Raw genomic sequence first — 13687 nt, forward strand, 5'->3', positions numbered from 1 at the left:
TAGACTTACGTTATGTTTTATAACTCGGGGTAAACTATCATGAGGGATTAAAATTGAATGGATTGCACCCTTGTAGTACTTCTCATTAGATGGAACTAGAATTTGAGAAAAAAATTCCAATTTTCACAATGCTTTATGCCCCATTTCTGAATATTAATCCCTTAAATTAAAACTTTATTTATGTTTTTTTTACCAAGAGTCTTATCGTTTTTCAGCCTATTCAGCCATTTTCTATCATCATGAAAATATCATTACTGATACTGAAAATCACATCCCTAATGCCAAATCTTATTTTTATTTCTAACTGGTTTTAGTTTCTCATCAAGCAAGATGTGAAAGGAAATGAAGGTACATGCATTGGTGTTTCTAAGTACCCTGTAAAAAACAGTGATTATCAAATGACGGCCGAGATGTGGTTGTACAGAGGGTATAATGGCAAACTATATAACAATGGCGAGAAAACCTTGAAGTTTCCTTCATTTACACAAGGAGATTATATAACTTGTCGATTTGATCGGAATGAACGCACATTAGCATTCGGAAAAAATGGAGAGGAGCCAAGAGTTGCTTTTGGTGATTTACCTCGCACCAGTTTATACCCATGTGTATTGTTCTACAGCCTGTCACCAGGAGAAAAGGTGTGCTTTAGTTCTGTTATTTGTAGCAAGTTTAAAGCGGCAAAGGCAAAAAAAAAAATTTCAAACAATTTTTGCTATCTGCTAATATATTTTAACAGTTGTAATGTTTTGAGTCTCATCTTTTGGCTGGAAAATATCCACTCCTTCTGAAGTACATATAAGCAATTCTTCTTAATTTTTCAAGATTTTTAATTCTCAGGTATTCCATGTTGGTTTCTTTGTACCTTAAATAGGCAAAAAGTCACTATTATAGAAAGCTGATAAATGCAGTTCAAATTTTCATAAAAACAATTCTAATTAACACAGAAGTTGCACTTTTTGTACATGTAGCAAAAACATTGTAGTCTGAAATATTAAAAATTTTAAAAAAGGGGGAAATATCACTTGCAACGTTTTTATAGTTAGTAATACGTATTTATATATACATATTAAGGTTACAATAACAGACCTGATGAAAAGAAATGTGAAAAAGACATCATTGTGCGAGGAGCCAGCGTCAGCACCTTCACCCATGGCACTATGTGAGGAAGCAAGAAGTGTTATTATACTTATGCTTAATCATGCACTATGGTCCAAGTCATCTACTGTTTCGTTTAAAAGCCTCTGTTTAGAAGCTGAACAATGGCTTTGTCAAAATGTATGTGCTTGTTTGATTCATTTATTTGTTATTTTTATTTCAATTTTGTTTAGTAGCTATATTTGTTCCGCCATAGCCCTGTAAGACAGTTGAAAACATTAATACATTATGCGAGAAGTTATTTCCTGTATTAGTCACTTTTGGTGGCATTGATCGAGGCTTATCTTGTGGTCGAAAGTGTACAGGCACCACTGGTCGCAATGCAATGCTAATTGGTGGAACATGCAAGGGCACAAAAGTTTGTATACAGTGGAATGACACCCTTACTATTAAGTATGTTTTTTTTGTTTCCATCTTACACCAGTTGTAATTTTTATTATAAATTAAAACAGTGAACAAATTCTCCATAGTGTGAAGTTGTTTTGATCATGTAATAGGCTACTAAAAAGCTATTAAAATTGTATTGTGAAGATATTTCACAAGTAGGCGAATAAAATAATGACTGGTAGTAAGCCCTATTAGTTAGTCGTTCTTCTTAAGTCATCAATTGTAATCTTATCATTGCTTTCACTGAGAGTGAAAATTGTGTTTTCTTATAGTCAGTTAGATTACACACAATTCACGGCTGAATCTTCCCCTGAATTTCCTGATCCGTCTGTGGTTGGTTTATCAATTGTGCAGTTGCTGTCATTGTTGTGCGAGAATCGTACTATGCTTCAGTATTGCTTAACGAACGATTGTAATCAAATGGAAGAAAGTTTGCCAAAAACTTGGCCTAAATTGTTTTCATCGGTAAAAGGTCAAAAGTTATATAAAGAATTATTTCATGCAACATTTACCCTGCTTAATTTAAAATCCCTACTACATGTGGTTAAGTCTTCACAATTTGGAACAGTGCTATCAAACTATGCAGCCACGATCGGAAAGAAGAAAAGTTTTAAGGAAAGTAAGAGTAAAGTCAAAAAAAAGGATTCGTTAAATAATGAAGAGAGGGAAGAAAATAATCACTTTGTTAGTCTTTTAAAAACATTATTGTCTGTGGCCCAAATGAAAAGATTTGCATCGATACAACGAAGAGTAAACATTGGTCAGTTGGAAAGATCACTGAATATAATCCATAACGCAATCAGCAAAAGCACTTTTTTATTTGAACAAGGTATTATTTTTCTATGTTTTTAGAAAAACGATTGCTCTTTGTAACAATTAGCAGGGAACATTTTTAGTAAAGGGAAACTACTAATTTAATGAAAAAATTATTGACTTTTAGGAAGTCACAAACATTTAAAGATCAAAATCGATTGTCCTATGCAAGTTTAAATTGTTGAATATACTGTTCTTTTAATAAGCAATTCCATTTTTTGTGTCGACCTTATTCTGCTATGGAAAATATGTTGATTTCAGCTTTGATAGTGCTGAAGTGATATTTACATTTTACAAGATTTCAGCTTGACGCTTGCTAGTTTAGCACTTCTTAAATAACTTTTTTGTAGGTTGCTTGTTTAATTATTCGAGTTTAAGCCTTGGTTGATTTTTTATCTTGGCTAGTTGGTTATGCTTTGACCTAAATCTCATCCTTGGATCTTGCAAATTTTGTTACTTAAGTATTTTTGTAAAATAATGTGCAGAGGTTTTGTAATTCAAACGGTAGATATTCGATTAATCAATTAATCAATTAATTTGCTGGCGTAAATGAAATTATTTGTGTTCTATCTGTGACCCAATGGCACTAACTTTATTATTTAGCTTAAACATCTTTGTTATGCTGATTAGTTTAAAACACGAACTTCTGTTTTAATTTTACAATTTTATCATTGTTTTTCTTTCTTTTAGACAAAACTTCTCTTGTAGAGAACGAAAAAGAGACTTTTGTTGCAACAAGTCTGTCTCAGGATGATGCTGATATTTCTCAAGGCCAAACTTCACAACATAATCCACCACAGAATTTGCCACGTCGAAGACAACTTCAAGATCTTCTTCTTGACCAACCATATGAATTTATGGAGAATAGTGCCCAAGCTTCAGTAGTTGATCAAAGGGAAAACTCAACTGCAGAAAATGCTGGTAGACCCACAAGTCCAACTCAGGAAAATCAGCATATGTTTGGGTTACATGATGCACTTGGTTTACGTCGTAGAAGGGTGTTTTCGTTGCTCAACAGAAGAACAACATTTCGTGATCGGGAAGAACATCAAAGAGAGCGAAGAGTGACTAGCCAAACTAGGAGTAACAGGTATTTTTGTCCTATTATATATTTTTCTATATTTTCTTATATTTGTTGTATAAATGTTTGTGGATGTTACAGCTGATTCTAACTGAAATGCAATTCAAAGTTTTTCCCCTGAATTGTGTGATTACATTGCATTTTTCTTTTTTTGTTTATTCTTCATTAATTTTATAAAACAAAACCTGAACGTTAAAATTAGAACTTGCATTACTTTCCTACCTTACTTTCTCAAGAAATCGAAGTGCGAATCAACCATCTGATGACAACACAAATCAATCTATGGAAAATGGAATAATTCAACAAGTGGTAAATATGGGTTTTACTGAGAGTCAAGTGCAAAGAGCTATAGCATCTAATCCAGGAAGGCCACAAGGGAATCAGTCTCGATACTTGCAACAAATTGTAACGTGGCTTATTGATCACCCTTCGTCTGACAATGATGCAGACTCTGTTGATGATAATGATGATGACTTTGAGATAAATCATGTCAATGAAAATGAGGTAGTTATTATTACAGTTGTTTGACCCTGTCATTTTTTTTCTCACTTTGGTAACATTGTACAATTATTGCATTCCGTAGCTTTTTTAGCAATTGGACATTTATCAACAGAAAAAAGATAGTCTGTCTTTCCTTCTGTGCATTGCGATTTATTTAGGTCGTTTACCTAGCATACAAAAAATTTTGCAGCAAATTATCTGCATTGTATTGACTAGTGATGTTGTTTGACTATTTTAAGAAATAGCCAAAAAGGCGTCATTTCCAGATATATTATGTTCATGGTTGTGGTTTAATATCAACTTACAGGTATTAATAATTTGATTTTCTTAGTTTGAAATGGAAAGTCAAGAAGCATCGATTAGTTTTGATCGCCCTGCTTCCCTAGGGGAATTGTTGCAATCTATGATGACTAATGAAAATCCAATGGCTCCAAACGACCAGCTTCGATCAAGTTTACGGGCTGTAGTTGAAAGTAATGAAGAAAACAATGAAGTTTTAAACATGGATACTGGACTTATGGATGTGTCAGTTCCATCATCAGTTTTTTCCAGGTTGGCACAGAATGTAAGGCCTTTTTGCTGCACATAAAATCCCATGCTTTTTGTTATTGTCCCCTATGTATTATCTTTTGATGCTTTTTAGTTTCGACAAACAGACACTGGTCCTATTTATTGTGATATATGTCAAGAGAATGTTGACAACTTTAATCGACATATGCACTCAGAACATCCAGGATGTGGAAGCCTTGACAGCAACCATGGTTATCGCAGCAATGGGTTATATTTAGGGGGCTGGTTCGGTGGCCTTTGTGGTACTGGATCACCATATTATTTATTGTGTCAAGAATGTCACTCTAAATATATGAGGAAGGAAATTGAACCACTGTTAACGGTCCCGAAAGAGTAAGTATAAAAAACATTATTATTACAATTCGTACAAATATTGATGATTTGTACGAATTATCTATTGCTTTTCATTGTCAAACTTGCTGCTTATGTCTAACATTCTTAGGTTCCAACAGATATTTATTTGCTTGCATGTTTCATACAGCAAACATGTATCATAAATATTTCCATTGAAATTTTGTTGCCAGGCATTTGTACAGATTACTGCAGTTATATTATTAATTGTGCTAACAACCTTTAACATTTAATCTTTCAAATTAAAGAAAATCAGTGTTTTAGTTAGACCGCTAATGGATCCGTTAGTACAAAACGTCTGTTAGACTGTCAATGGATCCGTTAGTACAATTACATGCCAGTTGCCAGTATATGCAATACCAGTAGCAGTTTAATTACTCTGTAGTCATATGTGGTTGAGATCATCTCAATGCCAAAACTAATCAATATGCAAAAGCATAACCCCGTAAAACCTTAGTGAAGTTTCAATGTACCAGTAATAACGTCTGGTTATTCTAGCTATCCATTTCAAATCTCCGAAGTTAAAGAAGCTCCAGAATTTCTGGGTCAATCTACACCACCTTTAATAAATTCAGGTAACTATTCTTTTATTTTCATTGCAATATGTTTGAAAAAATGTACTTTTACTAGTTGGTCACGGAATGAGTTACTAAAATGGCATCTACAAATAAAAAAATTTTACGCATAATATTCAGTCACTCTTACCATACTTTCCCGCTCAACCCCACAAAGGTACACTGCAAAGTTCAATAATGAAGTGAGAAAAGTAACTATTTTGAGCACTGACATAATGAATAACTGAAGTAGAGTATATTGGAATTGTTTGTAAACCCTCAGTCAAGCTTTTTTAACTAATCTCGAAATATTCACCTACATTCACGTTCGTCGACAATGTTTCTTTTTAAACAAAAGTTAAGTGATCACGAGTTGCGGCTAATAGATAGCATGTTGGTATTTCCGTTTTACTACTAGGCAATTGCCGTACCTGAAGTTTAAGGGTTTATGTTTACTCTTTCAGGATACCCTGTAACACATGTCATAAGCTCTCAAAGCTCACAGCACTTTTTTTTACTTAACCTGCTATTTCTAATGAATTTCTTAGTCCAGCTAAGCAAGCCACAGCACGGTCACAGCAGTCAAATGAGAAGGAGAGAATAAGAAATGATTTATGTTACTCATATTATTTCTAATCTTTGTATATAGAACCTTAACAATTCTAAGCAATGTTAGAAGTCGAGCATGCACCCTAAATTGTGGAGTTTTCAACCCACAAAAAAATTCATTACAAACTCAGTTGGGGACATTGGTTCCTTTCGGAGCAACAGTGTTTTCACGTGATACATTATTTTGTTTAGATTTCCCATATTCCTTATTACTGCATAGCGAGGTTATTTTGAATTCCCAACCACCTGGAGCTGTGTTATTCGAAGCACCAAATCCATTAGGTCGTGCTTCAACGGATGCTGTGCCTACATTGACGTTAACTAAAATAGTAGAAAGCGAACCAAAAGATAATCGAAAACCTATCACTCACCAGGCTATGGCATTAAAGAATTATCAATCTGCTTGCTATGGCTTGAGACGAATTACAGAGAAAGCTGAAGAGATGCTTTATATGGATATTTTCTTGCATGTACTTGCTGTTTTATCAACTAGTGTGTCACCAGAACACCTTGTGCATGCTTTAAGGGATCTTGCTGTTCACAATGTGGACCGTTTACTCGACATACTGCTGCAGGTGTTAGATGTTAAAGGCAGTGATTATTGTCAACTGCCAGATACGTTGAAATCCAGTAAAGATGTTCTGTTGGGAGTAATTCGAGCAATATTACTGGAAAAGGAAAACGAGCTGTTGAGATTTGTTGCAATTTGTAAAGATACCCTTCTACTTCATGCCAATAGTAAGTATTTTTTCTGAGGTCATTGAAGGCGCTAATTATATGAAGAGAGGTCCTAATGGTGTTTATTTATCAATCTTTATTACATGACCGCCTTGATTATCTATTATTTATCACATTGAATTATAAAAACTTAAAGTTAAATAGAAGTGAAAAAAGGTATAATTGGTAGCAAATAAAAAGTAAAGTATGTAATACTTTAAATACATATATTGAAATTCTGTTTATATTGATGATTTGTTCGAATTATCTACTGCTTTTCATTGTCAAACTTGCTGCTTATGTCTAACATTCTTAGGTTTCAACAGATATTTATTTGTTTGCATGTTTCATACAGCAAACATGTATTATAAATATTTCCATTGAAATTTTATTGCCAGGCATTTATTTTCGCATTTGTTTTTTCAGAAGAGCTGGAAAATAAAAGCTGCTTTAATGAAGATGGTGCACGTTCTCGACAAGGTGATAAAAATTGTGGTAATGTTAAATTGATGCTGAAGAAAGTGAAGGTCATTGTGGACATTGTGTGTTGCGAAGGTATTTACATTTGTAATCCCTCATTAAAGTATATTAGAATGCAAAATTTGTGTTTATTGTGTTTGTCGTAATACATTCTGCATATCTTACCAATGCTCCAACCTGATTCAAGTGTTGTTTATATTTGAACTTAAATCTTAGACTTCTTGTAATCTATGAATCTATTAGATTCATTATTTGAATGTTATTTGATAAGTCAATATAGAATTTAAGTTTTTATTTTCTGAAGTATTTATTTAGATATCGTGTTACTCATGAGTAAACACATGGCACCGCAGCTAGCTGAATTATTGGATGCTCTTTCAGTCTGTGTTTATTCGAACAACAATGGGTTAAGAAGGTGGTCCATGACAAAGTTAGAAGTTATTCTTACCATTCTTTTGGAACCAAAGATGGATCTTTTTTGCTCTTGTCACCCCTCTGAGTGTAAGCTTGTTTAGTTTAAATCTCTGCTTCAAACTGTTAAGAAAGATTACAAGTTTTAAATTTTTAGTTTCTACAATTTATTTTAATTTTTTTTTTTTGGAGTATATAACTCTCCACAGTTGGTCCTTTATTCAAAAGAGATAGTCATGAACAAATACTTGAATATTTCGATGTGGAAAATTCTTGGCATTGCATTGATTTGGAAAGACTGCTAGCTGCTGTAGTAAATTGTTGCTTTTAATTTTTCGTAGCTTTGAGAGAAGTTGCCATGGAATGTGAGTGTTTGGTCAGTAAAATACACGCTTTTGCTTGGAATAGCAAGAAAAAATTGTTTATTGCCAGGTAAGTTTGATACTGATTAAATTAAATATAGATTTACACAAACTGTGTTTCCTCATATTAGTTGCAATCATAAGTTTTTTGTTTTTTCTTGCTTGCTGAACGTTCAAAAACGAAGCGTCATAGCAATTCCCAATAAAAAAAACTCTGGTTCATTTTGTTTTCTGAAGAGGAACTACCACACAAAATTGCAGATTTTGTCAAACTTTTTTGCATAGAACTGCGGAAGTTTCCTTTTAAGATAGAACATCCAGTGGTTACGAAATAATGTCAAAATACTTAAAGCTCTTTGATCACGCTGTTAGTAAGTTTAGATATAACATTTAGTGTTAATGTAAGTTTTTTGTTTTTTAAAGTGATGGTGAAGGAAATATGGTTGTGGACCGATTAACTGATCTCTCAAGAAATGTATTGTCAAGTAGATTTCCAGCTGGTGTTGCTGGCGACATCACAAACATGAAATTTAGTGTAAGTGTTCATCCATCTAATACAAAAATACCATGCTTATATCTGTAGTGGGGAGAAAATGAAACGGTTAAAGGATAAACTCGGGATCCTTTGGTGATGTTGTATTTTTTTTACCGCCTAATTAGCTGAACTATGTGATACACATATGATCTTGTATAGCAAACATTATTTAGTCCGCTGGGAAGTATGATCTGCATCTTTAAATAATTCCATTTCGTGTTTAACGGTTTTGCTTCTTTCGCATTAGAATTCTGGATCAACTGTGGTTGGAACAGTTAATGGATGTTTGTATATGGCTTCCATAAAAGGTTTTTTTGATTGGTCTTTCTATTGCTTTAGCTCTGTACAATACAATCACACAGGTTTTAAAAAACATTTATGTTGCCAGGAGAATTTTTGTTACACCTTTACATTACACCTTTTAAGTTGCTAATTCTAGTTTTGGTTCAAAACCCAAGCACTTTCTATTCAACTCGCTAGGCTAAAGATTGAGGAAAGTGAAGCAACAGAGGCCTAAACCTGGATAATTAAACATGAAACATGTAACCTACACAAAACAGGGTGACAACTCCTCCTTAAATTCCCTAAATAACCTTAGAAAAATTACACTTGGTAAATTTTAAGCAAAGTTCAAATCAGAAATAGATTAAAATCAAAGTTTTGCCTGCAGCGACTGTGGCAGAAATACAAAATATCATACTTTTTTGATACTAAGGTTTTATTTTAAGCTCCATGTCAAAAAAACTGTCAATTTACACAAATTCCCTTTTTTTAGAAGTAATTTTTCAAAGTGTTGACATAAGCAAGGTTACATGCTTCGAATGGTTGCAACCAATTTCTGAATCCACTTCAGAAGATCTATTGCTTGTGGCTACTGAAGACGGTAGTGTACAGTCGATTTGTTTTGATGAACAACAGAAGTACGTCACCAAACATCTGGGTCATTGCAGTTACAGAGGTAATCTTTCGATTTTTATTGGACATTTGCTCTATTAACTTGCTTATTTGGCGATTACATCGTGTGTACAGGAAAAATCATTGAAATTAAACAATAATGAGATGTTTTCTTGATCAAATTTGGAACTACTACATGCAAATGTAATAAGGAAATGTAAAATTAATTTGCATTGCAGTGTAATTTACTTGCATTGTAATGCACACTGAGAACAATGTTTTTCTTTTGCCTGAGTAAAAGAGAGTGTCAGATTGATTTTTCCGATAACAGAATTCAGCCCACTGTTTAGTAATGATTTAACACAAACTCTCCATCACAAATGTGTTTCTTGTTTAGATTTCGTGACTTCACTAGCATGCTGTGGTTCTGTGAGTAAGAACTGTTTGGTAGTTGGTTATTCTAGTGGAATGATGTTTACTGGTAGCACTGATGAAGAAACATGGAATACTTGGAATCACCCTCACACAGTAAGGTTTTGTGTGAGAGATTAATGTTTTTGCATGATGGGATGAATGTTAAAGTGGAAATAAAAGTCGGCCACAGGGAAACATGCTCTTTAGATTCAATACAAGTAGATGAGTAAATGGGTCCTTGTAGTTTTTTAAAAAATCGTTTGCAGGGAAACGTGCTCTGAGGTTTAAATTTAAGTGGATGAATAAATGAATTCTTGTAGTTTCTTTGGCGAATTGTCTGCAGGGATACATGCTATGTAGTTTCTACACAAGAAGTAAGTAAGTGGATCCTTGTAGTTTCTTTAACTAATTGTTTGAAAGGAAACATGCTCTGGGGTTTCACTTAAAATTTGAAATATTGGAGTATGCAGAAAGTGTTCAATGCTATAAAAAAAATAAGGGGATAAGGGCTAACACCAATCAGCTTATTCAAAAAACGTTAACGGTAAAATAAAATTAATATCAATTTTACTTAACTTGTCAGTGGAGTGGTTGCCAAGCCTCCTTAAAACTCCACAATTCTTTTTTTTTAAAAATTTTTTAGCATATTTTTTTCTTAAATCTCAACAATTTTAGTTCTACAACCTTTCCCCTTTTTTCATTTTTAAATGCATGGGAATGCTACATTTCATCTTACCTTCAAAATCCCCTCAAATATTCTAAATTTCTTTGAAAGAATTATAAAAATTTCTTTAAGTCTCCTTGTTTTTTATGAAAATTCCGTCATCTTCTCAAAAACGGTTAAAATCTTGATGTAACATTGTTTTTCTTTATAACTTCCTAAAAAGGATTCTATTTCTGAAGTAAGAATTTCCGTTAGAAACATGTTTTCTTTATTTTAGCTTGCAATCAATGGGATAAAGTTTGATTCATCAGCCACATGTTTTGCCACTGTTAGCAATGATCATGTTGTCAAGGTAACAGAACAAAAAATGTGTTACCATAGTAAAACAAGTACTGTACAATGTTAGGGCTTGCAGTATACCTGGAAAAACTGGAAGTTTTGGTTTTCTTGAAAAATATCAGGGTCATTTGAAGGGTGACTTGAAAGAAACTCAGAAAAAAAATTAAAAGACGGTTGTTTGAAAATAATATGATATTTTGAGAAAATATTGAGGAATTCATCTAGTCTCTTTATTGTTACTGTTATTTTACTTTATTGTTTTATTTATTTGTTTATTTATTTATTTTTTTGAGGGTGGGGTTGTTAACTTCTTGCGATATCTATTTTTGTTTTTTTTTCATTGATTTCATCGTATGTACAGGTTTGGGCTGCTGGCCAAGAGAGATTGGCGCTACTTCATACACTAGAGTATGATCGCCAACTACCAACGGTGTTGACATGGAAACCATGGAAAACAAAAGAGCAGTATTTAGAAATTGCAGTGTAAGGCTTCTTTTACACTATGTTGATTCAACAACTTTACACCCGGATAAGAGTTTTTAATACGCTATGATATGGTCCTGTTACTATTACGGGAGGGTACCACACCCTGTCTTGTTTGTATATGGAAGGAATGCAATGTTGTGCACCCGGTGTAAAGGAGAAGGAAAATGGCTTTTCAGCAGTGGGTTATGTATTTTTTATACCCTAAAGAATCGAAGTTTAAACCTTTTCTAATCCTGAAGTAAAGCGTTTTAAGGTTATCACGAGTGAATAATAATAAAACAGGAATTCATAAGAACTCAAACGATAATATTAAATCTAGATTATTCTTGTTTCTTCAAAATTAAAGGCCTGTAGTATATAATGTAAATCAATTAGACTAGGCTTTCCATTAATTTAATATTTCGTCGATTGTCATTTTTTTCACTTCAAATCACATTCCAAAATATAAGAATTAGATATTAAAATCATTATCGAAGATCTATAGTTTAGTAGTTTAGTTATTAAATGAATATTTCCTTTTTAGAGGTTATGCAAACGGCACAGTTAATATCTGGAAATTTTTAAAACCAGAGAAACCATCTCCCCTTACTGAGAACGACTTTCACGTGAAATCAGAGATCGATGAGCTGTTGTTGACCGATATTGATACCTACGATAATCAACACGCCATATTTTCTGCTGACTCATTGCATTACCAAAACCTGTCCAATCATTCGTCAGCTATTGCAATGCTCTCCTATAATAAAGTTGGATCGATTCTTGCGTCTGCTTGCCAACGCGGTTTGATATATGTGAACCTTTTGGAGGTTTGTAACGGCATGTTTATAGTGTTAAAGCCAACCATTTTTGTTCACTAGGAGTTTGTAAATCTAGTTAAGATTTCTATTTATAAAGAGATTTGAATGTACGTCTCTAATGCTTGTCTTTTTCTTGCACAGTTCTTAATTTATTCCCAAAGCGTACCTTTTTATTGGTAGGATCAAACAAAGGGAGCCAATCAGATTAGCAAGAGCAACGCACCAATCACGTGCATGTTTTGGTTGGATGATTCTTCCTCACTTGCATATATTGGTCAATGTTCAAAGGTAACTAACGAAAATGTTGCTGTAATTGAGCTGGTAACAATCATATGGTGAATCCAGTGCCTGCATTCAGTGTATAGTAAGGTCGATATCGATAGCACAGTATACAGAAGGGCGACTTTTTATAGGTCAAACTCTTGCGAAGAGACCCAAAGCTCATCATAAAAACTTATAACACATTCTTTTCAATTTCTTGTCATGTGTATTCTTTAAGAAGGTGAAAGTTTTAAGCTGGCCTGGGCAGTTTTTTCAGAGAAACAAAGATAGCGTTCACTGGTGATGTCGTTAACAACTTCTTGCCTTTTTTTCTTAGGACATCATTGTTGTCAACGTACCACTTATTGAGGAATCGACAGAAACTGTGTTAGAACAGCATGTGAAACAAATACTAAAAGATTTAAAAATAAAATCAAAACGAGAGGGCAAACATTTTTCGCTGTTTTTAAAGTTTATCCCCCATATGTTGAAAAGTCAATACAAGTTTGAACAGGTATGCTGTCTGTGGAGGAGTGCAAAGTAAAACTCCATCATGTTGTAAACTAAATCTTTTAACCCAGAAATTGTGATTTTCTTTAGTAGGCAGTATTATTTACCCTTCAATACCCTGATTTCTTAATGACTTGTGATTCTCTTATGGTGATAAACTTTGTAAATCTATTAACAGTCAAGCACTAAGTTGGGCTATGTTGTCAACTTTTAAAATCTATAAGAATAATAATTAAAGTTTGCCGTAGTTCAATTAGGTGACACATTGCTTAATTAATCAGTTTTAATTAATCGCCAATAGTTTGTGTTGCTTAACTATGTGATATAGCCTAATTAGGCTACAATAGCCTTATTAGGGGCGTGACTAGCCTTATTTGGGGCGTGACTGATTGATCAACACAAAATCAATGTTTTTCACTCTGAAAACGTTTTTTTATTACTGGTAGTATATATTCTATATTATAGAACCATGTGGGGACTGGTACGCAGCTAGTTTACTCATCCTATCTGCAGTCACTTACGAGTATAGCAATGCTACTAAAATATGACAATGTTGTTAATTTGCAAGCTGGTAGTGTGCGTTCTGAAGGAGAGTGTGACGGCCTACAATGGTTTCATTTGTTTTGTAAAACCGTTCGATCCGGGTTGGCACTTAAAAATAGAGTTGCTTTTCCTGAAACGTTTTGGGAGATGAGAAGAGAAGCGGAATTCTGTGAAATGAGCAAGGTATGTTGGGTAGCATGTGAGTAGAAAAGCATTTGGGATACTGTATTTCCCCTCACAGGCTAAAGGGATA

The 13687-nt window shown here is 33.6% G+C and overlaps 1 protein-coding gene across 2 annotated transcripts in view; it reads left to right on the plus strand.

Moving 5' to 3' along the window:
• LOC130635597 (probable E3 ubiquitin-protein ligase HERC1) overlaps window positions 1-13687 on the plus strand; it is a 43108-nt gene that overhangs the window by 20074 nt on the left and 9347 nt on the right. The window contains exons 28-50 of one of the 2 annotated variants that reach the window (XM_057444978.1): window positions 315-638; window positions 1072-1275; window positions 1352-1548; window positions 1815-2371; window positions 3046-3445; window positions 3673-3940; window positions 4269-4502; window positions 4581-4840; window positions 5357-5433; window positions 6214-6759; window positions 7168-7293; window positions 7534-7719; window positions 7971-8061; window positions 8415-8526; window positions 8774-8834; window positions 9302-9484; window positions 9818-9948; window positions 10776-10850; window positions 11199-11320; window positions 11847-12129; window positions 12301-12408; window positions 12719-12895; window positions 13357-13617. In XM_057444978.1, the coding sequence (XP_057300961.1) occupies window positions 315-638; window positions 1072-1275; window positions 1352-1548; window positions 1815-2371; window positions 3046-3445; window positions 3673-3940; window positions 4269-4502; window positions 4581-4840; window positions 5357-5433; window positions 6214-6759; window positions 7168-7293; window positions 7534-7719; window positions 7971-8061; window positions 8415-8526; window positions 8774-8834; window positions 9302-9484; window positions 9818-9948; window positions 10776-10850; window positions 11199-11320; window positions 11847-12129; window positions 12301-12408; window positions 12719-12895; window positions 13357-13617 (4983 nt within the window). Of the gene's footprint in view, window positions 1-314; window positions 639-1071; window positions 1276-1351; window positions 1549-1814; window positions 2372-3045; window positions 3446-3672; window positions 3941-4268; window positions 4503-4580; window positions 4841-5356; window positions 5434-6213; window positions 6760-7164; window positions 7294-7533; window positions 7720-7970; window positions 8062-8414; window positions 8527-8773; window positions 8835-9301; window positions 9485-9817; window positions 9949-10775; window positions 10851-11198; window positions 11321-11846; window positions 12130-12300; window positions 12409-12718; window positions 12896-13356; window positions 13618-13687 lie in introns of both variants that reach the window. The other variant, XM_057444969.1, reaches the window with a different exon arrangement.

The sequence above is a fragment of the Hydractinia symbiolongicarpus genome, chromosome 1 (assembly GCF_029227915.1).
Source record: "Hydractinia symbiolongicarpus strain clone_291-10 chromosome 1, HSymV2.1, whole genome shotgun sequence".
In the NCBI taxonomy this organism is placed as follows: domain Eukaryota; kingdom Metazoa; phylum Cnidaria; class Hydrozoa; order Anthoathecata; family Hydractiniidae; genus Hydractinia; species Hydractinia symbiolongicarpus.